The sequence below is a fragment of the Beta vulgaris genome, chromosome 1 (assembly GCF_026745355.1).
Source record: "Beta vulgaris subsp. vulgaris cultivar EL10 chromosome 1, EL10.2, whole genome shotgun sequence".
In the NCBI taxonomy this organism is placed as follows: Eukaryota; Viridiplantae; Streptophyta; class Magnoliopsida; order Caryophyllales; family Amaranthaceae; genus Beta; species Beta vulgaris.
Genome location: NC_079202.1, coordinates 60,449,847 through 60,476,090, shown reverse-complemented (window position 1 = coordinate 60,476,090; position 26,244 = coordinate 60,449,847). Strand labels below are relative to the sequence as shown.

Here is a 26,244-nt window from a genome sequence, read left to right as displayed (position 1 = left end):
ATTGATTTACCTGTAATATTCAAATTTTAATTAGCTTTGTTATTTGAAATTATTTAGGATTTACGCATCCATAATTATACATCGTTTAGTTCTTAATTAGTTGTGTTCATTGCAAGCTTTTCCCTTTATCTGGAACTTATGCCTTTTTTTATGAAGAAAAAAAGCAATGAAAAAGGCAGTTATTTTTTCTTTTTGGAAACAGTGAGGTTTTACGAAAATTTAACTTTTCAAGTTGATATTTTAATGGATAAAATAAAATATGTAAATTCGTGGCTATTCTCATTTTTCTCTTCCTGTAATGGGTGCAAATCATCTTTAAAATTATTAGAATGGGACTTTTGCATGTATTTGTATATATAGCTAACTGGTAAACTATCTGAATTGTAAGTTATATTATGAAAATTTTTGTTTCATATTAACATGTGATAATACAATCTTGAATATCATGGTGTAAATACTTATAAATATTAAATAAAATATTTAAGACATAAAAAGAGCGACAAAATAATTTATCCTATGTACTAATATAATTTAATATATAAAATTAAAGTGAAAATACATTTTCCACCTTAGTTATGGACCAACCATCATAATAATGTAGTTTTTGGACCCCGTGGATAATGCAAGAAAGATTTTTTGTTTAATAAGACTGTTTATATTTCATCGTTACTTAATACATACATATATTTCTGATTCATCAAAAATTGATAAAATATAGATAATGAAATGTATATTTTATGATACTTTTCTTTAAATCATGTTATGTAGATTTATAAATGGTAAATAAAATATTAAAGACTTTAAAATATTGACATAAATCATTCGTATATTTTAAAATGTAATCTAGTAAAATGGAAGAGGAAATACGCTACTTACTTTGGATAAAAGATAAAAAAAAAAAATGGCACTCATCTAATAAAATAAGCAATATATTTCTATATATATTTACTTTTAACTGCTCTTTTAATAATAGTATCACTTGTATTTTTCGCACGCGATGCTTGCTTGGTATTTTTTCGAGACAGAAAGTCGTTTTTTTTTTATAGGAATCAAAATTTGATTTGTTAGTATGAATGCATTAATACTTGTAGACAATTGTAATCATTTATGGTGGCTTAGTTATTATATAATTGTTTTCAACATTTTTGTTAACTTTTTTAATGTTATATTTGAGTTTGATTTTTTTTTTCTTTTTTAGGCAAAGTAGTTATTTTATTCATGAGGGTAGTAAAATAATGTCCTTGGGAACACCATAGCTCCCCCCTTCCTTTATATAATAGAAATAATTGTGTTCAATATTTTTTTAACTTTTTTATGGTATATTTGAGTTTGATTTCTCTTTTTTGGCAAAGTAGTTAATTTATTCATGAGAGCAGTAAAATAATTTCCTGGAGGGACACCATAGCTCCCCCCTTCCCTTATATAATAGAGATAGATTATTTCGATACCAAACAAAAGCTTTCACATTGAATGTAATAATTTATTTTATAACGAATCAAAATACCTTCAAGATTTATATTTGAAAAGGTAAAATGCAAATATAGAGTAACATAAAATTCAATTAGATATTGTCATAAGTTGTAATCATAAATCTAAAATATTTATCTAAGTAAAAAAAATTTCTACGTTTTACAAATATATTGCAATACTTTAAGTAAAAAAAATGATTTTTTCGCAAAGATTAAGATTTTGGCAGCTATTATACAAAATAAATGTTTTTGCTACTATATTATGATTGTGTTGAAGAATCAGATGTGTTGAAGAAGAATGCGAGATTTGGAAAGAATCACCAAACCATGTTGAAGAATCAATCATAATAATATAATTGTAGCAAATATGAGAATTTGGAAGGAATTGTTTTGTTCCCATACACGTCTCATTGCCTCAATCAAAGAGGATTTGCAAAATATTACTTCAATAAATGACATGTGGCAAGTGAATGAGAGGGGTCGAAAAATCAAAGGAGCAATGAGAGGCGAGAAAGAATATAGGGCTGCCACGTAGGCTGAATTTTTCTTGCTTTAATATTATATATGATTATCACTCGAGTCTAAAATGCTCAACAGCCTATGCATTTTTTAAAACCAAATTAAAAGTCTTTTACATGCATGTACAAGTAAGTCACGCAAAGTGTACTGTATTTAAAATTAGATAAAACTATCAATTGAGATTTCTCAAACATAATATTGTCAGAATATTAATATATATTTAGGTCATTCAAAATACGTGCCACTTATAATAATAAACTCAATTGGTCTTACTAATTGAAAAGGACGTTGAAACAGATGCATGTTGTGTATCTCATATAGGATATTATATATTCTACGCATCGTTTACTTCACTTCATGATATCATATACAAAATATCATGCGTTGTTATGATTTAATTACTCGTATAATAAGGTCGCTAGTTAACCCCTACCTAGGTAGGGAGTACGAGTTTGAATTCGACCGTTAACATGCAATGCGAATTCTATGCATCTTAAAATTTAGGTTCTGTTTAGTTGGGTTTGCGTAAACATTTTCAGTGTAAAATGATTTTCATGAAAAATAATTTACAATGTAAAACATAATTTGAAAATTAATTTTTCGTTGTTTGATTTCATGTAAGAAAAATGATGAAACGAAAGTGAAATGAAAAGGAAAGTAAGGAGCTAGTGAGAGGAGTGTACAAGAGATAAGGAAAATGAAGGAAAACAATTTTCCCTTTATTTCGAAAGGAAAATAGTTTTCCATCATTGGGATATCAATTTTACTCCTAGGGAAAATGGTTTTACACTCCTTTGCAAACCAAACAACGTAATATTAAAGATAGAGGAAAACAGTTTTTCAAAAATAAGTTTTACGTCCTACCAAACATAACCTTAATTGAAGTTTGTAGGTTAAAATACTCAAATGCTTAAAATCAGTCCTTAGGATTAATAGTAATAAATACATTTGTCCAATAATTCAACGTTTCACAATAAGATCGACGTTTACTTTTATACACTTTAGTTGAAGTTTGTTTTCTCTCTTTATATTTTTGTTTCCATCACAATTATTTGTACATATCTTAGCTTCAATCTATTAATGATATTGTTAAGCTTATTGTAAGATAGATGGAATAAGTAGTTTTTAATCATGATACATAGTATTATAAAACGGTGTTTAAATATTTGGGAAGTTTCCTGAGATATCCCTAAGATTATACGTAATTCTTAAAATACCCTTTTTGTTTGGAAAAGTTGACATTTTTTTTTCAAAAAACTCGTACTATCGACTGAATATTAACAAATGTTAGGTAGTGGAATTGACATCGACACACAAAAGATATGGACTACTACCTCCGTTTCTTTTTAATTGTTACACCTTCACATTTTACACTATTCACAAATTTCACTTTGACCATCGATGTGATTTATACGTAAATAAAATTATAATCATGTGTGATCTACAAATGCAAAACTAAAGATATATGTCTTCAAAGTTATGCATGGTCATGCGTGAAAAGTGCAAGTGTAATAGTGTCTTCAAAATTATGCATTGACATACGTGAAAAGTGCAAGTGTAACAATTAAAAAGAAATAAAGTATGATATTAATTTTGTATAAAACAACATATCTTGGTGATCAAATTATTAGTCAATTAAATCAACTTTTATATTTTAAACTGGGTGGGAGATTAAAATTAAATTAATTAGAAAAGTTAGTTTAGATTTTAATTGTTGGTTAAGTTTGGAGGATTTAGATACATTACTATAACTTTAGTAACATTTAGGCGTTTCAAAAGGCAATTGATGCTTTTGTGAAGGACCACTATTCCATGCTACTCGTGATTCACGAAAGCCCTAATTTAATTGGTAATGCTAAAGTTTCTTTCCACTATTGATAATAAAACTTCAAAAAACAAAAACTAAATAGCAAAAATAAAAATAAAAAAAATGTTCCAAGTGCATTTTTTTTTTTGTAGGGCATGTACATTGCTGTCTGAGAGGTTGTGTATTTGTTGGTCGTTTTAGTGGAAATCACAATAATGTAAGTGTTGACTTTTTTTTTTGGATCGAAGGAGAAATAAGAGGCATGAATGGGGTGCTAAAAGAATTGTGTGCATACTGTGCAAGGCTGTTTTTGACACTCCAAGCACCTTCTGCTAGACAGAAGTGTAATTAAATCTCAGTGTAGTGTGAGAGATTATTAATTTTGTATACTTCCTTTGTTTCAAAATATAAGTCATTTACGCTTTACGAAAATTTGTTTTGACCACAAAAATCTCTCAAATACGATAAGTAAAAATTATACCGTTGGATTCGTTTTGAAAAATACTATAATGATATTATTTTTTAAAATTTTATATCAACATAAATTGAGAGTAATTAACGATCAAAGTTCGACCTCAAACATCGTGCGTGCCTTATATTGTGAAACGGAGGGAGTATGCTCTATAAAATTTTAGTCACTTTTACCTCTTCTTAAGTCACTGTAATTGATTCACTTAAAATTGTAATTGATTCACTTAAAATCGTAAATACACTCACTTTATTAAGAGAAAAATTAGAGAGCATTCATTATACAGGTTGAAGTAATACTCCCTTTATATTTTTTTATCTTTCTCACTTAGAATCTTGACACTATTCATAACTAAAGAGAGTCTTTTAGATTTGGTTTAATATATAAGAAAAAATATAGATAGTCATGTGAAATCTTGTTTGATTCGTCTCAATGAGTACTTTATTAATATTCAATCATTATAATTTATTAATTTTTACTAATATGTAATGAAAGATATTTAAAGTAGAAGAAGTGCATTGGCAAACGTGCAAAGTCAAAGTAGGAAAGATAAAAAAATATAGAGGGAGTATTATATGTAAAAGGATAGAATGGACTTTTCATAGTGTTAGATCTGCATTGTAAACATTATATATATTGAACGTCAGGGTTAACCGAATTAGATTAACACAATTATTCTCCACATTTGCACATGGTATCACAACCTAGGTTAAATTTTTTTTCCTTCTCCGTGTTTTTTCTTCCTTCGATCTTTCGTCCTCCACCATGGACGCCGCCCCGCCACGCCGTCTTCCACTGCCACTACTTCGTCCTCCACGTCGCAGCCCACGCGTGGTGTATTGTTGTCCCTTGTTTGGTGCAACATCATCCTAGCTTCCCATCATTTGCAACTAGTCTTGGTCCCTTCGCGTACGTTGCTGGCCCTATATATAGTGTTTACAATACAAACCTAAGACTATAAAAGTCTCTTCTATCCTTTTATATATAATATTACTCTAATAGTACATTTACGTGTATCATGTGCATAATATATCCGATTCAAAGCTTATTTTTGCTCACTTATATCTCTCCTTATTATGCAAATTTTGCTTATTTGGAGGTTTCAAATGAGTAGTGAGCAAAAAAATATAAACTTAAATAATAACATGATCACATTACTACACTTGAATGTATGATAAAAATTGTAAAATTCGCGTATGGTAGTCCCATATTAAAAAAGACGAAAAAGACTACTAACATATAAAAATAGTGAGTTACTTTATTAGTCAATTGATAACTTGGTGGTAAGATTGAACCTCAAACTTACTTATAGTCAGACTCTCCTCCAGCATAATGCTCTCTTATGCATCCATTAATAATGTATGAACTTACTTATTACTCCATATATCTAAATTGAGAAACGACAACTAATAAATACTTCTATTTTCATAATTGTCTCTTGGATAAAGATAAATCTACGCGAAAGTAGTGGTAGCTATCTCAACTTAAATGAGATAGCCTAATATAGACAAATGATAAAAGTCAAGTCTTATTGTCCACTTGTTGAATGACAAAATATGTGTTGCTCATCACGTGTGATGTCGTAATTACATGAAACCTAGTCTGATGATGCAACAAAACTAATCAACTCTCGCTAATACAATAGTAACAGTCTAGACTCTAGATTATGTGCTCATGAACTTACTATTAGAGTGTTTATTTAGTATTACAGTGTTACCCAACCAAATTAGTACTTTTTGGGGGAAGTATTAGTGCTATAACCTTGAGGAACATTTTGTTTTACAATACTTATCTAGAATGTTTCATATTCATCTATGATAATTTTGGACTATGATAGCAGGAGCGAAGTCAGGCTTGGTTGTGGAGGGAGGCCAGCTTAACAGAAAATTTTAAACATGGTTATTGAGAGAGATCAATTTACCTATAAAACAAAATATAACCATTGATTATCATTGATTTTCCTCAAAATTATGTTGGGGCTGCAGGGGTCATGGTCCTCTTAGGTTCCAACATTACCATCAATATCTTCTTTTTATATATTATTAAAAAATATAATTTTTTTAAAAATATACATTGAAATTAATATATCAACAATTAAAATTATGACTTTTTGTAATTAAAAAAAATATCAAAACTGATATTCAAATAGTGTAAGAAATTATTATGATGCATCATTAAGAAACGAAGAAAGTAAATTATGTAGTTAGAGATAATGGCCAAAGATTTTGTTTGGAGAACGCGACACAAGAGACGACGAGACATTGTAAAATCACGAACAAAAATTATTAAAAGAGACAATCTAATTTTAATATAAAAGTAAACCTAGTAATTAAATTGATTAAACTAGTCACTATTAGGTTAACTCTCTTTTTAATATTGAACTTACTATTGTCTAATTTTAATTTAAAAATAGGCGATTTCTTACAAGATAAACTCAATTACGAAATCTACAACAAGGCACGAAGGCGATGGGGCCATGGCCTTGTTGTGGTTGGGCGATGGGTCCGAAACAAGCATTTTGCCATTACGGCCCATTATCTTCATATATGATAACTGATAAGAGGAACTAAAATGCACAACGCAATACTAGTTGAAGCTTCACTAAGCACTAGGCCGACACTTCTCCTCCAATCATCTCATATATGAAAAATGTGCATCAAATATTTAGCTAGAACTATAAAGCACTATATCATAAAAGTATGTTCTAATTGATTATTCCAACTTCCGTAGTGTTGGCAAAAAAGAGTTCAATCATGAGTCATCCATTCAACAGCTCAATGATTATGCCTCTTGCATTCTCTAAGGGGAAAAAATCCTTCCATAACAAACCCCAACTTCTTAAACCTGATTATCTTACGGTCTGTTCTCTTCAGCTTATTTTCAGTTTAGTTCAATTCAATTCAGTTCAATTCAGTTCAGTTAAGTTCAATTCAGTTCAGTTTAATTCAATTCAGTTCAATTCAATTCAGTTTGATTCAATTCAGTTTGATTCAATTCAGTTCAGCTTTGGACAATACTTTTACTCTCGCACATCACTATTCATTTCAGTTCAATTCGGTTCGGTTCAATTCAGTTCAACTGTTTTATGCCGAAGAGAACAGACTCTTATTCTAGTTACAATTGAAAGAAAATCCGGTGAGCAACATTATTTCTCTGCGAGTGACTTTCGAACACTTCGAGATTAGGATAAAAGACTACAAATTATGCGTTAATATTATACTCAACTTAAATCTAATCTCGTTTAAGAGCAGAGTAATCGTTTTACCTCTTTGACCAAAGTTGAATAATTTATAAAATCACAAGATTATCTTATCCATCCTGCAAATGATAATTAATCTTCTTAAGCAATCATGATAAAAGCATTTGTTTAGCATAAGGATTTAACACTAAAAATGTAAGTGCCATTACTAATTCAAAACTTGTTCCGTGTATTCAGAGATTGCTAAGAGATAAATTGATGGAAAACTCCCTTTTAATAGTAAAACTAATTGTTAGGTCCGGGCTATGCCCCGGGTAAGAACAAAATTTCATTTATTAATATAATACTTTATGATAATAACACTAAATACAACTTAGCCTAGTGATCAAAACTTTAAAATATGTACTTGAGGTCTTGGGATCAAACCCTATACTATGCAATTTCTTAATTTTTTTATTGTACATGGATTACATGAACTAAAACTCCCTAGGGAGAGCGCCACATGGGACAATTTCTTGTTTGCGCACGCCTTTTAAGATATTTGATAGATACTACACCTAAACCTAGGTACATTAAGGTAAGGTATGAATTTTTCACCAACGAACTTTATAACTTTAAAAAGTAAACTTATCTCAAATTTATTACCTATGTAGCATGGGTAATTTTTTAGGTCTACATAGGTAATTTTTTAGGTCACGTATTCGTACCCGTTTCAGTACTCGATACAATACTTATTCTATATGGGTACGCATTCTCATTCCTAAAATTTTAAAATCTTGCCGCTATCTATCCCTGGATTCGAATTCGCATCTGTACCTGTATTCGTCTATGTGCAACATAGTTGAAACTATACCTTGCAAAAGCTTTGACAAATTGTAAAAATATTACCATAAGCATGACATTTCCAGAAATTACCTACCAAAGAAATCCATGATACAATTATTCTACTAGCTGGTTAGACTTAGACAAAGGAAAGTGAACCTATCACATGATTCACATCACTTTATTGAAAAACAGGGCCATTTGGCTAACACGTTAAATTGAAAATTTTGTTAATATAATTGTAAAAACTAAAATAGTTTCTTATGCAGTAATTTAATAAGTTAAAAGTCGATTAATTTTTTTAAAATTTAGTATGTGCTGTTGGTTGGTACTTCATATTTGGATTTAAGCCATGGCGTGGGAGGCAATCTGGCAACCCAGGCACGCACTGAGCAACTCGCCTTAGTTTTTTAATTTGTATATTTAGATAAAGTAATTAGACTATGTTCTTTTAACCATATTTTAGAAACTTACTGATTTTGTTAGAATTAGGGTCTGTTCTCTTCGGCATAAAACAACTGAACTGAACTTATTGGAGCTGAACTAAACTGAACTGATTGAAGCTGAACTGAACTGAACTGAACTGAATTAAATTAAATTGAATGTAATAAATATATAAATAATATTTAAACAATAATAATATGAATATTAAATAATAATTATAATGATAAGTAATAATAATGAATAATAATAATAGTATTTTGGATATTTTTAAATGATAGTTATAAATAAATAATATTAATAATAATAATAATTAATGAGAATAATGATAACTAATAATTATTATTTTATATTATTAGTATTAATATATTAATACTTTATGATGATTATATAATAACAATAATATCTAAGAAGTAAATTAATATTACTATTTTAATAATTAGATTTTAATAATATAATAATATTTAGTAATAAAAATAATGATTGAGTTGTACCGCGAAAATTGCATCATAAACCATTTTAACGCGATTTGATTGGTTTATGGGTTATATAACTTGGGTTTATTTGTGCTTTGACCTAAACTATGTTCCTCCTAATAATAATAGTAATAATAATGAGTAAAGCTATAATTAACAAAATAATATATAACAACAACAACAACAACAACAACAACAACAACAACAATAATAATAATAATAATATTATTATTATTATTATTACTTAATAGTAATGATATAAAAATAAATAATAATAATAATAATATAAAAATAAATAATAATAATAATAATAGTAATAGTAATTGGTAAAAATAAATTATACCAACATGATAATAATATTTAACAAAATGGTTATAAAAGAATGAAGCTGAACTGAACTGAACTGATTGGAGCTGAACTGAACTGAACTAAACTGATTGGAGCTGAGCTGAACTGAACTGAAAATAAGTTGGGGAGAACATGCCCTTAGAATAAATCAAACTTGATAAGAAAAAAATTCATTCAAAACTCGGCCAAAACCTTATAATTTTTGTTTACCTAGCTATTACCAATATATGTAATTTTGAAATAGTAAAAAATACACAGTAAAAAGAATCTAACAATATCTCATATAATAATAATATAATAGATTTATGTATGTTTTTAAAAATATAGGTAAGAATAAATTTTTAGGGCCTCAAACAGGGCTGCCACCTAGAGAGCTCGCCATTTAAATCAACTCTAATCCCTAATTCATGTACATGTCAAAGTGTAGTCAGACTCTACCAGATCAACTATTCAAATCAAACTAAATCGTATTTTACAAAATTTCATACCATAATATTTTATTTCATCCAAGGGAAAATAGCCTAAATCTAGGTCCAAATTCATGTGATGCAAATTAGCTGATATATTTGTTGTTATTTGAGTCCAAAAGCAAAAAAAAATATACTTAAAAAAAAAAACTTGGGTCTGTAATTCTATATTCCATTGTTTGTTAATAGATCTCAAAATGATTACTATCAGTCGTTTGTATGCAGGTGATAGCCTAGCGGTTTGAGTATTGACATCAACTCCAATTCCAAAAATTATGGAATCGACTCTCATCCCATGCAAGAAAGGATTTTCAATTATTCCCCTATTTATATGTGACTTCATCTTACCTTATAAAAAAATATATATACATATTAGTGGTTTTCATATTACTGTATAGTTCCTATGTTTTTTAATAGAAGTATCATATTTCTTTCACAATAGTAATTAGATATGGTCAAAATCGAATTTCGTGTAAAATTTAATATGACACCTCTATTAACAAAAGAGGAAGTACTACCTAGAGATTTTTAACGGACATCACTTGGGTCATTTGCTGATCAGCCTCAATATAAAGATGGCCCATTTAATTATGTGAACATCGCTCACACATTCTTTATCCAACAATTAATTTTCTTCCAGACATCTAGTGGGCCGCAAAGTCATACGAAATTAGCCCAATTAGTTGTGAGAATGGATGTTTTTTGGTTTTTGCCCAAACTCCACCAATGAATCTGTTGTACTTTAGCAACAAATGTGATTTTCTTTTTGGGCCTGTTTTTGGGCTATACTCTGACCTGGCCCATTTGATGTGGGGTTTTTGGGAGGTTAAAGCAAACGCCGTTAACTGATACTTAGGTTTCTGTTACAATTACGTTGACATTAAAAAAACAATAACAAAATCATTTATTATTTTATTCCAAAGAGGAAGCGCGTGCACTTAAATCGCGCTGTTCACGCGTGTGGGTGATATTTTCAAAAATCGACCAATCAACTAAGTTGACATTAAAAGACAGTGGCTTCTCAGCTTGATGAAAGATCAAAAAAATTGAAGTTTAGAAAGTGTAGAAAAATAAATCCATTTCTTTTTATCCAAACTTGAACATAACACCACATAAAATGGAAAAAGAAAGAAAAAAGGGAAAAATTTGTTTGGGTTCAATATGTGAAAGCTAAAGTACCTTAAGTTAAAGTGGGGAATTTATTTCAGTGGGTTATGAGAACTTATTGAAGAGGGCATTGGTTCATGATTTTGTGGTATTGAGCATCTACAATGGGGTGGGTTGGTCTTACTTGGTCTTGGAGTTTTTTTTTTCTCTCTCCTTTCCTCCTTCTTACACCTCACATCCCACTAAAACTCCCACCAACTCATCTTTTTTTTGTCACAATGGTGTGGTTGGTCTTACTTGGTTTTTCTATTTCTCTCTCCTACTTTTACCAAACCCCACCATATTCTCTCTCCTACTTTTACCAAACCCCACCATATACAATGTTTATTTTTTATATAAAATAGATGCTTTTTGTGCACACCATCCCATGCTCATATGGTCTAGATTTTCAGACCAACCAAGCCAAAGAGTCAAGTTCCACAACAACAAAACCAAGTAAAACTAGTTTTACTATTTGCTAGACCAAGCTAAACCCACCCCATTGTAGATGCTTTAGATGCAAGGTTGTAGAATGTAGATCCATCCTTTTCACTTGGTTGCCCATTGATTGTTGATCACTTCTTTATTAAGTTTTATAAAGTGCATATGCTTGGAGCTTATCTTGTCTTCTTGTATATTCTTATGGATAAACTTATGAGAGATAGGTTTGTCTTAGATATAAAGATTGTCAGGGCAACGATGATGAATTTTTATTGATTAATTGGTAACGGTTATCTTGTACGGAATGATTTTTTTTTTTGGGTGTAACTGTTACACCATATATCAATCCAAGATTATTGTTTGTTGTGTATTAGAAACTCATGTGACATGAAATAGATGACATCATATACGTATGAGGTTTTGTTACATACTTACATCATAAGTTATGATATAACATGTGTTACACCCAAAATGAACTTTTACGCAAAATTCTGACTAAAATGCTTTCAAATGAATTTTAATTTTTATAAAAAGTCTGATCAGTATAAGCTTTTTTCACATCCTTTCCTACCTTTGTTTATCTCCGCTAATTTGGATAAGTATGATAGTCCTTTATTCGTTTCTTATGTACTTTAAACTATAGGATAGAAGCATATAATAAGCGAATCAAGCTTGAGAAATTTAATTGTTTACATGATCAATAAATTAAATAAACCGAGTAGGGGTAAATGTTACTTTCTTTAACTTATTAGATTTAATACAATGACAAGCCTAACTTAAGTGCTAGTGTTAAATTGACTAAAATTGAGACAATATATGTTTTCACATTCAAGAAATAAACTTTATGACATTTCTTTCCAACACAAATTACAATTGACATAAGTTTCAACACATTTATATATACAAAAAGAAAGCTTTACATATATTAATATAATCATAATACGAAAATTTATTTGATTACATTTAAAAACTATTCAAAATACAACTTAGCTTGCAATATCTTCACATAAGAAAACCTGAACTTATCAACACTCAACTTATTATTCTTGATTGATCCTTATTGGAACTTATTTTTGAGTGTTGTGTTAGACCTGATTAAACCTAATTAAATTTGATCTGAACTTATTGTAATTGAAACTTTTAATCTAAGTTGAAAACAAAACACCCTATTTGTAATAGAACTTAGCACTATGAGATTAAATTAATGAAGTTTAAATAACTCAATATTATGCTAATTTCTAAAATGGTAAAAATTACTTCATATGATCTTTATTAGTTTACCCGTTTCTTTTGTACATGGTTTTAGGAGAAATGATGTCGTAGGACTTAGAAAGAGAATAGATTAATTTAGTGCTCGTTTGGTTGAATGTAGAGAGTGCAAATTCTTTGGAAATTTATTTTTCCATGTGTGTGATTAAAAGTTCGTAGTCCCCATTCCAAAATTAAAAACAAAAGAAATGATTAAATTAATAAGAAACACCCTAAAAAAATACGAGTAAATTAATAAAGAACGGACGGTAGTAACGGCCTGTTCTCCCCAACTTATTTTCAGTTCAGTTCAGTTCAGTTCAGTTCAGTTCAGACCAGTTCAGTTCAGATCTGTTTAGTTCAGACCAGTTCAGTTCAGACCAGTTCAGTTCAGTTCAGCTCTTGACAATACTTTTACTCTCACATATCACTATTCATTCCATTTCAGTTCAGTTCAGTTCAATTCAATTCAGTTCAATTCAGTTCAGTTCAATTCAGCTTAGTTCAGTTCAATTCAATTCAGTTCAGTTCAGTTCAAATTAGTTCAATTCAGTTCAGTTCAGTTCAGTTCAGTTCAAATCAGTTCAGTTCAGTTCAGTTCAGCTGTTTTATGCCGAAGAAAACAGACCTAAATGACTTTTTCTAACAACAACAACAATCTAAAAAAAACCCCACCAGTATCCAGGTGGGCGGCAAAGAGAGCGAGTGAGACCTACAAATTCAAAACCTCGCGCGTGGAAGTAGCTACACACAATCTCTCTCCTCTCTTTGTACCAACAAACGCCGTCACAAAACTCCAGTAGTAGTATAGTAGCTGAAACATAGTAAGTATTTCCTTTCTCTCTCTCACTCACTCGACTCTTCTCCTCGAAAAAGGCCGTTTTTTCATCGACGATCGGAACTTCAGATTGATTCATTCAGAGTAGAGATTTTTCTACTTTCTCTCTCCTCCGAAAGAACGGAATTTATCGATCATTTTCGAAATATCTGTTTTTCAATCTCCGATCTCGAATTCTAGGGTTCCGGCGACTCCATTTTTAAAAACCTTCATTTCTTTTGCTATTTTAATGGCGTCGGAAGATGTGAAGACGACTGAATCAGCTGTTTCGACGATCGTTAATCTGGCGGAAGAGGCGAAGATTGCTAGAGAGGGCGTTAAAGCTCCGAGTCATGCGATTCTTAGTATCTGCAAGTCTCTAGTTGCTGGTGGTGTCGCCGGTGGAGTGTTAGTCTCTCTCTCTCTCTCTTTCTTACTGTGTATCGCACTATCGCTTCTTTTTGTAGAATGTTGATGGAATTGTTTTTTGCAATCTTGATTGTTTAGGTGATCGAAATTGATGAATTTGTGATCTTTTGTGATTGTACTTTAGGTATGATGTTGATTTTAGAGATGAAGGTTGTGATTTTGGTGTTGATTTTGACATTGGCGTAAAATTTTGGTTTTACGTTTATTTGGTTGAATCTGTGGTCCTGTTTTGTTATTGCCATGGAGGTGCATTGTTTGTTGGAGCCTTTCTTCAAATAAATTTAATGTAATAAAAAAGAAAGTATTTTCTGCTCAAATCTTGGTTGGTTATCTTGAGTGAATTTCAATTTCTTTGGATTTGGATCTTGTCATAAATATATCTCAATATTTAAGCATTGATACTTTAGAGTAGGAGTATTTAGTTACATGATATCTGCACTGCTTTTAAATTATACTCCTATTTGTTTTTTTTTGGATGTTGTTCATCTGTTATTACGGAAGGGTGGGGCTGGGACTTGGGAAAACAAATTTTGTGATAAGTTTTATGGATGTTTTGAGGTTTGGAAGTTTTCCCCTTATTAGGAATCGAAATCGTCAAAAAGGCGATAAAAATAAATGCATTGAAGTGGAAAAATGAGGTTTTGAAGAAGCAGCAATGCTAGAGGATAAATTCATAGGCGGTAGGTGGAAGGTATTAGGTCTTATAGTTATTAGAGCTTGATGATCATTCAGCCATGTGGTTACCTCTCTGTTAACTACAGTTTGAAATTGCATTAGCCTTGTGAGGTAGAGTTTGTGATTGTTTAGGAATTGAATACTTTGGCTCTTCTCAAGCTGTGGAGCTTCGGAGGGAGTGTGGGGCTCATGCTACTTGCTAGATGGTTGAGGTTGGATTACCAATATATGTTTGAATGCCGAACCTTAGAAGTGATGATGTCGTGGAGTTGGGTTTACATCTTATTTCATTTGTCTAGGAAGTCTGGAGTATCACATTTATGACATTTGCTTCAGATATTACTATATTAGCGCGTAGTCTTTCTTTAAAATAACTAAAATTGTTTATGCTCAGTTTTGGTACTCAAAACATTTGATATTGGTTGGTCATCTTAATTGTTGAGAAATTGAAGCTTTATTTCTTTGGATTTGGTTGTTGTTAAATTTTCCTTGTCTTGAGTACTGACATTTGTAGGCTAAGGCTAGGACTGTGGGAGTATTGGTTATATGATATCTTTATCACATTGAAACCAGCTATTGTTCTGCACTGTGGTTTCCATAGAGGACATCATTTTATCATGAATCCAAATATATATCTGTTTTTCTTGGTGAAGTTCATGTGTTATTGTGGGAAAGGGAGGAAGCAACAACATTTTTGATAAGTTAAAGGAGGTTTTGAAGTTTCCAACTTTTGTTTTTCTGTTTTTACATGGGAATAGAAAATGCCAATGAGGCAGTAAGAAAATGGAGTAGAATTGGAAAAATGAGGTTGTAGGAAGCAGCAATGCTAGAGGATAAATTCGTAGGCAGCATCTGGAAGGAAGTAGCTCTTATAGTTAGTTGGATGCTTGATGATCATTAGGCACGTGGCTTGTTGTGTGAAGTACCGTTCTAAATTGCATTAGCCTTGTGAGGTAGGTTTTGTGATGGTTTCAAACATTTTGCCTTCCTACAAACTTGTCGAGTTTCAGAGGGAGTTTGGGGCTCATGCTACTTATGGTCGAGGTTAAATGATCAATGGATGTTTGAACGCTGAACCTTAGAAGTAATGATGTTGTGGAGTTGGGTTACATATCATCCTATTGGTCTAGAAGTCTGGAGTATGAAATATATGAGTATATGACAATATTCTCAGAAATATTTATATCGACGTAAAGTTATCCTTGAAAATCATACGAGTTATTGCTTTGGATATCTTTATTGTCAATTTTATTTAACACTTGTAAAGTTGTTGCTATGGCATGAATGGTTGATTTTGAAAGTAGCTCCATGCTGATTGTATTTCATTTTCACTATTCTAAAACTATACACACAAATTATTTTATTTAAGTTCTCAGCTGCGTGGCACCTGTATGTGCCATCACAGTTGGACATGTCAATCTCACCAGAGGTTTCGACATCCCAGAAAACCCCTGAAGCTGGCCTTTCAGACATTTTTGGCACATGTCAGCTGTGTTGCAATGGTTATCTTGTGAAGGGCTATAGTATATCTATTCCTAGTATTGGTGTCATAACATGTCAATGACTTGTGTCGCAGGAGAGGGAGGGGGGGGGGGTTTCGAAATTATCTATCAAGTGATTGGGTGAGAAACTCTATTGGGGGAATTAAAAGGTTCCTGATCTGAAGTATGGTGAAGAATATGGAGAAGAATTGCTCAAGAATTGAGGATAATATGGTCTTGTTTTGCAGAAAGTTGGGGATTTGTGAAAAGGCACAAAGTAGTAGTGAGGGTTGCAGTTGCTTGAGCAATTAGTTGGTTGTGAGACCGGTCCGGGTAGAAGCACTGAGGGAAACCATCCTAATGGTTTTAGAGGCATTGCACTGTTCATATGAATATGCAATTTAAGATTCTTGTTTCTTTGAGTAATATGATCGCTGTTTCTTCATATTGCAGATACCGTTATTGTATGTTTGGAATTCAGATTGTGGTTGTATACATTGGTAGATGAAGTGTTTAAGTGGGTGAGACCACCCCCCCCCCCTCCCCCGAAACAAACAACGAAGAAATCCAAAGGTTGCTAGTTGGATGATTTGAGAATTTCTTTGCCATTTAAACATTCAGAACTAATTAAGATAGAAATTGTTACTCCCTCCGTCCCATAATATAGTGCTTGATTCCATTTTTTCACGGGAATTAAGGTAAATAGGATCTAAGAGGAAAGACGACTTTTTATTTCTTTAAATAAATGTTGTATGGAAAATGTTGATTTTAGGATAGAGAACGGAGAATATTTGGTGAAAGAACATTAAATGTAACACATGGGTTGAATAAACAAAGCAAAAAACTAATTTCAAGAATCAAATAAAAAATGATGACACGGTTTTCTTGGCAAATCACGAAAAAAATATGGAATTAAATATAGAATCAAGCACTATATTTTGGGACACCGAAAATGGAAATGAAGCACTATATTATGAGACGGAGGGAGTATTATTCTTTCTCTGTATTGGTTTTGTCTGATATAAATTTTGTCTGATTTATGCCATTGGGTCTGTTTCTCAGGTCACGTACTGCTGTAGCTCCCTTAGAACGCCTGAAGATATTGCTCCAGGTATACCTTTATCTTACCTAGCATCTATCCAATGGGTGTACTAGTCAATAATTTCTTCGCGAGCTGGGAAGTAAAAAAAATCTATTTTGCACACCTTTTTTTTTTCCGAAATTGCTGATTCAATGTATTTTTCCAGGTTCAAAATCCACATAGCATTAAATACAATGGAACTATTCAGGGATTAAAGTATATATATCAGACTGAGGGATTCCGAGGATTGTTCAAGGGTAATGGAACTAATTGTGCACGTATCGTGCCAAACTCTGCCGTCAAGTTTTTCAGCTATGAGCAAGCTTCTAAGTAAGCTTTCTGGCCACGTTCACCTAAGCTTAGTTGCCATTTTAACTGCTCGTCATTGTGTTTCGTATAGATTTTCCTTTATTTTTTTTTATTTGAGTTAGGCAGCAACTAATAATTGCTTATAGATACTTGTCTCTACCTCCTGAACTCCTGGTTGCATTCATATAATCTGTACAGCTCTTGCCGGGATACTCTGCACTTGATCAGTTGCTAGTAATCCCTGCATTGGTGGTTGTGAAATTAAATTAAGAGGAAGAAAAAGGCAATGTTGATTCTGATGTGGCATGTGCTTCCTATTTGGTCTCTGACTAGGTCAGTACCATTGGTGTAGCGTTCTTGCTTCTAGAATATTTATGTCACAGTTTATGAATGGGGTGACTGAAAAGTATTCTACAGAAATTTCTTGTCTAAAGATGGCTATCTTGAGATAGTGTGAATTTACGTACAATATCCTTTTAATGAATTTTTGTTTCTTTATTTAACCAGGGGAATACTATGGTTATATCAGCGACAGACTGGCAACGGTAATCCTATCTTTCTACTCCTGCTACTGGCTGAACTGCTCTTGCACTCCCCCTTTTGTTTTTATGTTATATGTCATTTTTCTTGTTCTGTGGATTTCTTGTTTTTATACAGCTGTCATTTAGTTGTGATTGCTTTCTGGTAGTTTGTATTGTATAAACGGAATGGTTTGATAGTGCTTCCTGGTAGATCATATTGTTTCTTACATGATAAGTTAGATTGTATCAGAGCAATCCCATATGAGATAACCTGGAAGCTGTACTAGTCAGGATATTATTACTTCTAAGATCTGTCTTAGGAGCATATTAGTTAAAATGGAGAGAGATCTGTCTACCCAGTTGTATAGTGGGTGGTGTTCACTTGTGAAATATTTGTGTTATTATGTCATATATACATCTTTTCATATTGTTTGACTGCATATGAACGCTATGGATTGATCTACTCTGTCCCATGCCAACTAGCTTAGACATTTAAAAATGAGAAGTATATCTTGTGATAGTTTTCGGAACTTTACTGTAAATTAAAATCTGATGCTTGTTAAGCCTTAAAAATAATAGATATTTTGCTTTGGCTATCAATTTCAGAGAATGCTCAACTCACTCCTGTATTGCGCCTTGGCGCTGGTGCATGTGCTGGCATTATAGCAATGTCAGCAACTTACCCGATGGACATGGTACGGGGCAGAATTACCGTTCAGGTATTATGAATTTCCATTTTTGTTATTTTCCTCTCTTATTGTTTTGGTAATATACACTACGCACTTTTATGGATTGCTTCATCTGAGATTTACCTGTGTTTTCAGACTGAGAAGTCTCCTTTCCAGTACAGAGGCATGGTCCATGCACTGTCAACAATTCTTCGCGAGGAAGGTCCACGAGCTTTGTACAAGGGCTGGCTTCCCTCAGTGATTGGTGTTGTAAGTCTGACTTGAAATACTCTCTGGATCCAATTCATGCTGTTTAAAACTATGTTGAGAAGTTTTAGTCTGGAATGTGTATCACATCAAGGAGTTGAAACAATGACTTCCTCTTGCCGTTCATGAAGGCAGTATCACAGTATGCTTGTGGTATCTTCTATTTTAAAATGTTTCAGTTAGAAGCTTAACTTGCATGGGAGTTTCACATAATAATTTTGTGTCTGATATTTATAAGTTAGATCTTGATTTTTGCCAGGGGCGAATCCACCATGGGTTCACTGGGTTCAGTTGAACCCATAGTGGATCAGATAAATTTCTATTACCGCTGTGTTGTATCAGAGAAAGAACTTTGCCTTGGTGGTCATAAGCCTAAGTTAAAGTTTGTAGCTTGTAGACTGTCTTTGGTTCGATCCTTTCAAAAACTTCCCCTTTGCAATTATATTTTTATTGAAATCATATGAGGCTTCAATTTTGTTTGTTTACTGCAGTAGGTCAACTCTTGCTCTAAGATCATGTTTACTAGCTTGTGCATTGCCTCACAGTAACGTGTTTAAGAGTAATTTATAATTTGTGAGATTGTGTAATTGTTAGGTTCTTTTTTTTTTCTTAATTCTTTTCTTTGCTTCGTTTTAGCCAAAAGCAGAACAGTACAGTAAAAGTTCTCCAACATACAATGATGATGGGGGTTTATATATATTTTTTATTTGAAATCATATAAATTATGTTCTATCTACTTTTATATTTTAATGTTCATTGTATTACCATAATGCCAGATGGTATATTATTTCGCTATTTCATCCTATTATCTCGAGATTATTACTCAAATAAATAATGTTTTACCTTACATATATTAAAATTCTTCATAATTCAACGTTGAGCACTCGTGCTCGGAAGTATACATGTCCAATAATTGGAATAAAAAATTTAGTGAAACTTCTCCATAATTTTGGCCCAAAATGAAGTGTTTAAGGGGCAGATTGTCTTTTAAACTTATATAGGTATGATGAATGGTGATTTGTTTGTTTTCGAACCCGTAGGTTCAAATTTCTGGATCCGCAACTAATTTTTGCTGAGCTATATGTAATCAGTTTTCTAAACCAAATTACAGAGCTACATAATGATACATTATCTGTCTAATGCATGCATTAGAAGTTTAGAACAACTCCTTGTGCTTTTGTTGTCAATTTGTCATGCTAAGTGTTTTATGCAGATTGTTTTCATCACCTTGTGTAGGTTCTCTTGCATGCTTTGGTAATTTTCTTACTCTTCTGCCTGTTACTTGCAGGTTCCATATGTTGGTCTCAATTTTGCCGTATACGAGTCATTGAAGGATTGGTTGGCGAAAGCGAGGCCATTTGGATTAATACAAGATGGTGAGCTGAGTGTGACAACAAGGCTTGCATGTGGAGCTGTTGCGGGAACTATTGGTCAAACTGTTGCCTATCCTCTTGATGTTATTCGCAGAAGAATGCAAATGGTGGGTTGGAATCATGCTTCATCTATAGTCACTGGTGATGGAAGGGGAAAGGTCCCCTTGGAATACAATGGAATGGTCGATGCATTTAGAAAAACTGTCAGACATGAGGGATTCGGAGCTCTGTACAAAGGCCTGGTCCCTAATTCAGTAAAGGTTAGTCTTTAACGAGTCTTTTGACATGCTTCCTATAGATAAATATTATATAGAGATCTACTTCTCTATAGATTAAGAGAGAGGAGGATGGTGGAGCCTGAAGCCCAGTCCAAACCGAAATTACAGAATTTGGCTTCTCTTTTTGTCCTGTGGAGAACAGTTTGATTTATAGCTGAACTTCTTTTGAAAGATCTGCTGTTGCCACTCTGCCAGTGCAATTGCGGTTTAAGTGACCTTATTTCATGTTCTAGGAATAGCACATAGGATTGGATTACTTATACATGTGGCTCACGCTTGCATGTTTTATTATCTCCAGGTTGTGCCATCCATAGCTATCGCATTCGTGACTTATGAGATGGTGAAAGATGTCTTGGGAGTTGAAATGAGAATATCAGACTGAGGCGGATGGATGATTTGAAGAACTCTTAAGACTGTGTGATAATTTTTTCTTCTTTTTGGTAGGCAATTGGAAGAAGATAGGTAAATTTTGGTTGATGTATTTTTACCTAATTAGAACAAAGTAAGCTAGTACCAGGTTGCTAGCCTGATTTATTATATGTTGTTTCTATGTTTCCTGTCTTGGGGGTCCTTCAGATAATCCTTTTTGGCTTTGTCAGTTCTTCATTCGAATACTTATAATTTAATAAGTAGTTGCTAATAATAAATTGATGGATCCATTTACATACTTTGAACAGATAGTCAGATTTTACGTCTGCTATATAGCCCTCTGTACCCGAAATTCTTCGGTTGTCATTGTAATTATGATCATGAAAATTTAGTTGCTAGAGCAGTTTTGTAATTTAAAAGGTTGGTTCAAAAATCATTTTAAATCGTTAGATTTATATGGTCATATTACCCCTAAAAATCACCCGGGGTATTACTCTTACTACATAGCCAATATCCAACAGTTCTCGAATCTCGATTCCTATGCTTGGCATTTTTGTGTATTGTGCTGCCTTTGATGAGCGAGAGGTGCTCAGATCAGTAATAATGTTTTGTAGCTCAAACCTTTGTACGTCTCTCATAATTTGTATACTGAATACAAGATAGTACAAAATCCATAAAAAACAGATCTAACAGGTATATATATAATTCTTTCGTTTCATAATACTCGCTACACTTTTCATTGTGAAAAGTTTCACATTACTTGCTATACTTCCTTTTTGGACAATAAACTCTCTTTATCTCTCTCTTCTCACATGAATCTATTTTCTTTTTACTCTCTACTTTTTTTTTTCTCCAAAAATTGTCTAAGAGTTCATGAATTGAAAAGTGTAGCGAATAATATGAAACGGAGGAAGTACAAGGCTAGAATCTCATATGTGTTTCTCTCCCTTTTTAACTAAAAACCTCATTACCTCAGTCCTCAATATTACATTTAGTCATCAAACCAAAATCCCGCATGATTACACAAGTATAACTTACTAAGGTTATATTGTACTGTACAGTCATATACAGAATGCCAGCATCGTTTTCTCTAAGATAGATGTACCATCAAAATGGGAAGGGAAGCTCTTCACACTTTTCGCCCATGCCTGAACACAAGGAAGTATAGATGTATTAAACAATCTAATTTCTGGATCCATATGAGTCACGAAGGTAGTACAAGCAACTTCAAATCGGATAGGGTTCTAGCCATATACAAGGTGAGTGATTTACTTTGGTTATAGCCAAGTCGTAATTCGGTCCACGCACTATCAATTCATTTATCAAGAGAAGTTTTTAAATTTGGTTAGATAGAATACATATTCAACTCATGCTCTGGTCAAATTTAGTATCATCACTTTACAATATGCATACAAGTCAAGTCATAATTGAATATTATTATCATATAATGATATAAAATCAATCAATTCTAACTACATTAATATTTAGAGTTTTTTTTGTTGGGGATATACCCAGGTAATAGAGTATTTCACGGGGATATACCTCATTAATTTTTTTTTGTGAGGATATACCAACCTAAATTTAAGTTCTGTTAAAAGGTACCAAAAACACTCTTTTCGATGAGAAAATCAAATTTCCAGCCTTTGACTTATTGGGAACTCGCGAGTGAGCAACGAGGAAGTTGGAGGAAAATGAATGTAATAGAAACAATTGAATATCACGGACTATACAAAGAGTAATTAAGCAAATCGAAGGCAGAAAATTTGACTTTCTCGACAGAAATAGTATTTTTTGATACCTTTTATCAAAACTTAAATTTAAGTTGATATGTACAAAAAAAAAAAATTAGTGAAGTATATCCCCCACAAAATGCTCTAATACCGTGGTATATCCGCGTAAAAAACTCTAATATATATACTACTCGGAGTTAATTTCAGTTCAGGTTATAATCAGATTACCGTTACAAGTCAAGTCATAATTAAGTATTATTATCATTTTATAATGATATAAAATCAATCAATTCTAACTACATTAATATTTAGAGTTTTTTTTTGGGATATACCAAGGTAATAGAGTATTTCGTGGGGATAAAGCTTACTAATTTTTTTTTGGATATACCAACCTAAATTTAAGTTTGTTAAAAGGTATCAAACACATTATTTCCGACCAGAAAGTCAAATTTTCAGCCTTTGACTTGTTGGGAACTCGCGAGTGAGCCACGAGGAAGTTGGAGGAAAATGAATATAATAGAAGCAATTGAATATCACGCACTATATACAAAGAGTAATTAAGCAAGTCAAAGGCCGAAAATTTAATGAATATATCCCCACAAAATGCTCTAATACCTTGCTATATCCCCGTAAAAAACTCTAATATTTATGCTACACGAGTTAATTTCAGTTCTCAGTTCTGGTTATAATCAGATCACCGTTACCTAGTTTTAGGTAAAATATAGGACAAGGTAATGACAATGAATACCTGGAATCTATAACTTTGGTTTGTACTCTTGATCGTGATGCTCGTCGATCTGGGATTTTAAGCTCATCAAATCCTCTTTTATGGGAGTGTAACTTTGATACAAATGTCTTATACTCTTGTTCATCTTTAACACTCAACTTCTCCATATCATCAAAATCTGAGAGCTCTTCATTGGATAGACTAAGGGAAGCCATTACCATAACCAAGTTTAGCTTAAGAAGAAATATTGAATCTTGCATCATTATAGATGCATTCTCTTCTGTCTCATTTGCATCATTTACTTGTAGTTTTTGCTCCTCTTCGTCATAATAAACTTCCTCTCTTCTTTCTGCCATTTTCTTGTTTCTATCCACTCTTATCCCCTGTATACATTTAACATTTCTATACAGTTTTAATATCACTACAATATGAATACGATATATTGTTTCTCCTTAACTTTCTAATGAATAAACCTGTCAAAGGACCAACTCAACCAAAAGTTTAAGCTAATGGTTGAGGTCTCAGGAATAGATTTATACTCTATCACCCCCCTCACGCAAGAGCTTTATCCACACAGGTCTCCATCACACCTAGCGCTAAATGTTCCACTGAGGTCTCCATCACACCTAGCGCTAAATGTTCCACTGAGAAAGGAGGGGTGGATGAGATTCGAACCAGTGACCTTTTTGTCACGTTGGCTCTGATACCATGTCAAAGGACCAACTCAATCAAAAGCTTAAGCTAATGATTGAGGTCCTAGGAATAGATTTATACTCTATCAAAAACATTTTTACCGTTTCATATTACTCGCTACACTTCTCAATTCACCAACTCTTAGGTAATTTTTGGAGAAGAAAGAGGTAGAGAGTAAAAAGAAAAGGGACTCATATGAGAAGAAAGATATAGATGGAGTTTATTTCCCAAAAAGGAAGTGTAGCAAGTAACGTGAAACTTCCTACAATAGAAAGTGTGGCGAGTATTATGAGAAGTCCAACAAATTTTTTTTTTGGAGTATGGATCTTTAATAATCTAGAGAAGTTAAAAGAGAAAACATCGATATTGATTTTCATGTGTGATTGAATTGATATGTCTTCATCTAGCTTTGGAACACAAATTATTCCATGAATTTTTCGAAGAAATTGTGAAATCAGCACTAGTATTGCCATGGATCATGATAAGGATTCGATTAAATAAAGAAATATTTTATTTCCATGTAGTGATATTTTTCTGGAAATTGTACACTTTTATGATAATCACTAATTAATCATGGGAAAAAACAGAAAGATCAATCTATTTTCCCTTACTCAAATGACAAAATGAAAGCTTACTTTATCTTGGTAAAAAACAACATAAAAATGATTATAATCCTCTTCTAAAACTGTAACTTGTAAGTTGTACCCAACAAAATTATATCTCTAAAACAATTACAATTTCATATAATAAGCAACAAATTGAGAAGTTTTGATTCAATAAAAGAAGTAAAAGCTAGAGGAAATAAATCAACAAAATTATAACATGCGTACCAGTAAATGGAGTTTTTGGAAGAGGGGATCACGGGTGATCCAGCCAAAGGAGAAACGAGAGCTTTGGATTTTATAATAAGATTATACTATTATATGAAATATGAAATGTTCTACAGAAAAAATTTGGAGAGATTTTTTGTTGCAAAATTAACAAATGAGTTTTTATTAGTGTTTTACCAAAGTCTAGTTCTTTCAAGAGAAGAAAGAGGAAAGGTGGTAACTTGGGAAAAGGGTAAAGTGGAGGTGGATTTAGACCTCGTTTGGTTCACATGGGAAGTAATTTCCCATGGGAATTTACATTTCATGGGAAATTTTTTCCCTTGTTAATTTCCTAGGAATTAGACAAAATTGTTTGGTTGACACTATAGGAAATTGCATTTCCTAGGAAATTACTCACCAAGGGAGGTTTTGGTGAGTGATTTCCCATGTTTCATGGGAAATTTTATTTCCCTTGGAATTTGTATTTCCTATGCTTCTTCCATTCCCTCCAACCAAACACAATACCCATAATGTATTTCTTAGGAATTTGTATTTCCAAGGGAAATAGCTTCCAACCAAACAACACCTTAGTAAGAATATCTTATGGTTTTTGTGGGTTTGACTTAGCGAGTATAATGAAGAAAAATTGCCCCTGTTATTGCGACATCTGTATCAGTCATATTAGGGGTGTAAAGGCATGAAGCACCTCTCTGAGGTCTCAAATAGGCACAATTACAAGGATTAGCATTTTCTAAAGTTCCCGACCAAAATTACAAATTTTAACCTCTTGAGAAACTACTACTTTATTAATTTGATATGTAAATAACGTGGTCGTTAGAGATGACCAATAGTGCGGGTTAATTCAGCCCAGCCCACCTCGTGGGTTGTATGGGTCGAGCTCACAAAAAGTTCAGTCTAGCCTAGCTCGAACCGTAAAATTGGTGGGTGGGTTGTGGGCCAGATTTTTTGAGCTCAGCCCACTAAAGCCCGCTACTAAAATCACTCAGCCCGGACCACGAAACCGGTCCAGCCCGGCCTATGAACTGGACCAACCCATTTCAAGTTATTATTGAACCTAATTGTGTATATTTTAATCAAATTATATATATTTTAATCAAATTGCATATATTATAATTCAATCAAATTTTAAAATTATGAAATTATT

The 26,244-nt window shown here is 32.4% G+C and overlaps 2 protein-coding genes across 3 annotated transcripts; one reads left to right on the top strand and one right to left on the bottom strand.

The window, feature by feature from the left end:
- Nucleotides 1-13,643: 13,643 nt before the first annotated feature.
- LOC104886578 (mitochondrial adenine nucleotide transporter ADNT1) lies at nt 13,644-21,418 on the top strand. Its single transcript, XM_010671038.3, has 8 exons — nt 13,644-14,077; nt 17,317-17,365; nt 17,502-17,665; nt 18,152-18,189; nt 18,772-18,884; nt 18,990-19,103; nt 20,389-20,733; nt 21,050-21,418. The coding sequence occupies exons 1-8, from the start codon at nt 13,920-13,922 to the stop codon at nt 21,131-21,133; spliced, it is 1,065 nt and encodes a 354-aa protein (XP_010669340.1). The 5' UTR covers nt 13,644-13,919; the 3' UTR covers nt 21,134-21,418.
- A 490-nt stretch (nt 21,419-21,908) lies between these two features.
- Nucleotides 21,909-25,324, bottom strand: LOC104886586 (hypothetical protein). 2 transcript variants are annotated; one of them, XM_048637009.2, is made up of 3 exons: nt 25,101-25,324; nt 23,599-23,979; nt 21,909-22,268 (listed from the first exon to the last, which is right to left on the bottom strand). In XM_048637009.2, the coding sequence occupies exons 2-3, from the start codon at nt 23,931-23,933 to the stop codon at nt 22,250-22,252; spliced, it is 354 nt and encodes a 117-aa protein (XP_048492966.1). In that variant the 5' UTR covers nt 23,934-23,979; nt 25,101-25,324; the 3' UTR covers nt 21,909-22,249. The 2 variants fall into 2 exon arrangements, with proteins under 2 accessions (XP_048492966.1, XP_010669351.1); XM_010671049.4 differs by having other exon boundaries at nt 23,599-23,960; nt 25,101-25,320.
- Between the last annotated feature and the right edge of the window lie 920 nt (nt 25,325-26,244).